Genomic DNA, 2,500 nt, shown 5'->3' with positions numbered 1-2,500 from the left:
CAGTGGTTTTGCCGAACTGACCCGACCATTATCATTATTATTTTTTAACTAATCATGCACTGCTATATAACACAAGGCAATAGATAGTATAGACATCATTTGACGTGGACTGATGGACAGTGAAAGGAGTAATCTTGAAGTTATGAAATTTAGCATGGGACCAAGTTCGTGCTTACCTACACGGCGACGCAGCTTGCCATCGAAGATGCATCCAACGGGACGTGCACGGATGCTCATCGCATGGTTCCCTGGCTGGAGATACATCGAGGGGCCGTTTCTGGTAAAAAGCTTGCTGCGTGGCTTCTTTGATCTGTGGCGTGATACCGTTTGCCCACGAAGATGCATCCGGTGAACGCGAAAGTCCGGAGACGCTGGTAGCTTGACGAGAGGGCACTTCAGGTAAAAAGCCATATGATGATTGCTGTGTGGCTTCTTTAGATCAATGTGGCGTTCTACCCCGATGCAGTTTGCCCAGGAACCTTCATCCGGCGAACGGGAAAGTCAAACCGACGAGCGATCACCCGGTGGCTTCCCATGTCTTAACAAATTTCTTATCGCTAAGCTAATGCTACATGCCACATTCTATCACCTACTTCCTTGTCTACTGTGGGCTTCTTCTACTCCCCCAACATGCTGGCTTTCTTCTGATCAAAGCTACTGTTGCCATCTGCTGGTGAACCTCACCTCATTACAATCATTTTTAAGCTCGATACTTGCTGGGGACTTGCATAAGGTTGTTCTACGTCCAGTGCATTAAAAAAACGCAAAACCCGAGTTTATTTGTGGATGGCACCGAGCGGTTGGATTAAAACCAGAGTTAATTCGCGGATGGCAATGAATGGGTTAATTAATGCATTGCTGTTGTCACTCACATTCTGACAAACAGTGATTGTCGTGAACCAAGACCAGGTGAGGTGTACTTCTCCACCAATGCCAGAGTGCTGAAACCAAACTTGTGGATTGGCTCATTGGAATCAAGAGGAGGGAAGTCCGCATCCACCTCACCATCATCTTCCGCAATATGAAGGCAGTAAGCATTCACATTCTCACTGTTGACAGAGTGAACATTAGTAAAAAGAGATGTAAACAACTTGATGAATGTGAAAATGTTTATTGAAACGTTTGTACATACTTAAGTTTGGGTTCGCGTCCCTCACTCGTGTATTGCCAACAGATTAGCCCAATGAGATCATGAACGCGGGCATTAGCAATGGTTACTACTGCCATAGGATGAACTTTCTCCTGACCCATTTGCATTGAGAGGTAGACATCTATCTTTTTTGTCGCTGTTGTGCCAATATGGCCCTTGAACAAGGGTACAAATTTAACAGACAGAGCACAGGAAAAAAGTGTTAACAAATATTAACAGCATTGCCTTATGCATATAACACACAACTGGGGAGGACCACCTTAACTACAAAGTTTATTAAATTTTTAGCCATTTCATTCGAACATTAGAGTTCCGCTAATTAGTGGTGGTGCAAAGGATCATCATTGATCCGTGGTCGGTTTGGATCAGGCCCGACGGTTCGGATCACGCCTAATCCGCGGATTGGTTGGTGGGAACCATGTCAAAGAAGCTAAAACATACTTAACTTAAAATGCTATGCCTAACTTCAAAATAAAGTTGACCAAATACAGTAATGCATTGACAGCAAATGCAAATTGTCTTAGTACACGTGGCGTGATGGATAGTTTGACTTCCCTTTTAGACGTTTCTTTGATTGACATTGTCATTGCGACCAACATCAACAACGCTATCCCGAACTCGTGTTCAATCGCTAATTTAGGACGCTAAGAAACCGCTAATTAATTACACCGGCATTGTATGATACGGCAGAAGTCTCCGACGTAAGTGGCTAGCGGCTAGCTGTTAGCATGACCAATGTGCATGAGTTTCTGGCTGCCGGATGGTAAGTAAGTTTGACAGCTGGTACCTTACTTACTTTAATTCTTTTTTAATATTTTGGAACAAGGCTACTTACTTTGTAATTCACTCTCTATTTTTAAAGGAAGGGAAAGTGCCTTAAATTGCATTAAAAGTATTTGTCTTTATTTATTTTATAAAACACTTTTGTCTATTAAAAATGAAAAACAATCAACTCAAAATGTCAAACTTAGCTGTTAAGAATACAACTTTTTTTTAAAGGGATAGAACTTTAACCCATTAATACCTTCTTATATTACACCTGAACCATGTAAAAATAAGAATGTTTCTGCCTCATATTACACTTAAAAGTTGTGTTCCTAAATCCTAAACGGCTATATTAGATATTTTATATAGATTTTTTTTATTTAATGGAAAAAGCGCTTTACAAAATAAATGAAAACAAAGTACTATTTATCTTTGTTTTGTTTTTTTGCTGATCCGAAAAACTATCCGATCCGTGACTCAAATCTGTGATCCGATCTGGAACGTGACTTTTGTGATCCGTTGCACCACTACTAATTAGTGAACAGGTAGTGAAGTGCCCAACCAGTGGTTAGGGTTGAACATATT

At 41.0% G+C, this 2,500-nt stretch overlaps 1 protein-coding gene and 1 long non-coding RNA gene across 10 annotated transcripts in view; both read right to left on the bottom strand.

Moving 5' to 3' along the window:
• LOC147162365 (uncharacterized) overlaps positions 1-862 on the bottom strand; it is a 2,047-nt gene extending 1,185 nt beyond the window's left edge. The window contains exon 1 of the long non-coding RNA XR_015097213.1: positions 177-862. This is a non-coding gene — a long non-coding RNA (uncharacterized LOC147162365). The remainder of the gene's footprint in view (positions 1-176) is intronic.
• The window catches only part of mapkap1 (MAPK associated protein 1), an 83,259-nt gene that overhangs the window by 42,057 nt on the left and 38,702 nt on the right, over positions 1-2,500 (bottom strand). For all 9 annotated transcript variants that reach the window (XM_086096246.1, XM_086096241.1, XM_086096237.1 and 6 more), the window contains 2 exons: positions 1,133-1,305; positions 873-1,049 (listed from right to left, as the gene is read on the bottom strand). In XM_086096246.1, coding sequence (XP_085952372.1) covers positions 873-1,049; positions 1,133-1,305 — 350 coding nt within the window. The remainder of the gene's footprint in view (positions 1-872; positions 1,050-1,132; positions 1,306-2,500) is intronic.

This window comes from Leptonotus elevatus, chromosome 15 (genome assembly GCF_054856555.1).
Source record: "Leptonotus elevatus isolate MCC_2025b chromosome 15, RoL_Lele_1.0, whole genome shotgun sequence".
NCBI classification, from domain to species: domain Eukaryota; kingdom Metazoa; phylum Chordata; class Actinopteri; order Syngnathiformes; family Syngnathidae; genus Leptonotus; species Leptonotus elevatus.
The sequence above is the reverse complement of the archived record's forward strand: the minus strand, read 5'-3'. Positions and strand labels throughout refer to the sequence as shown.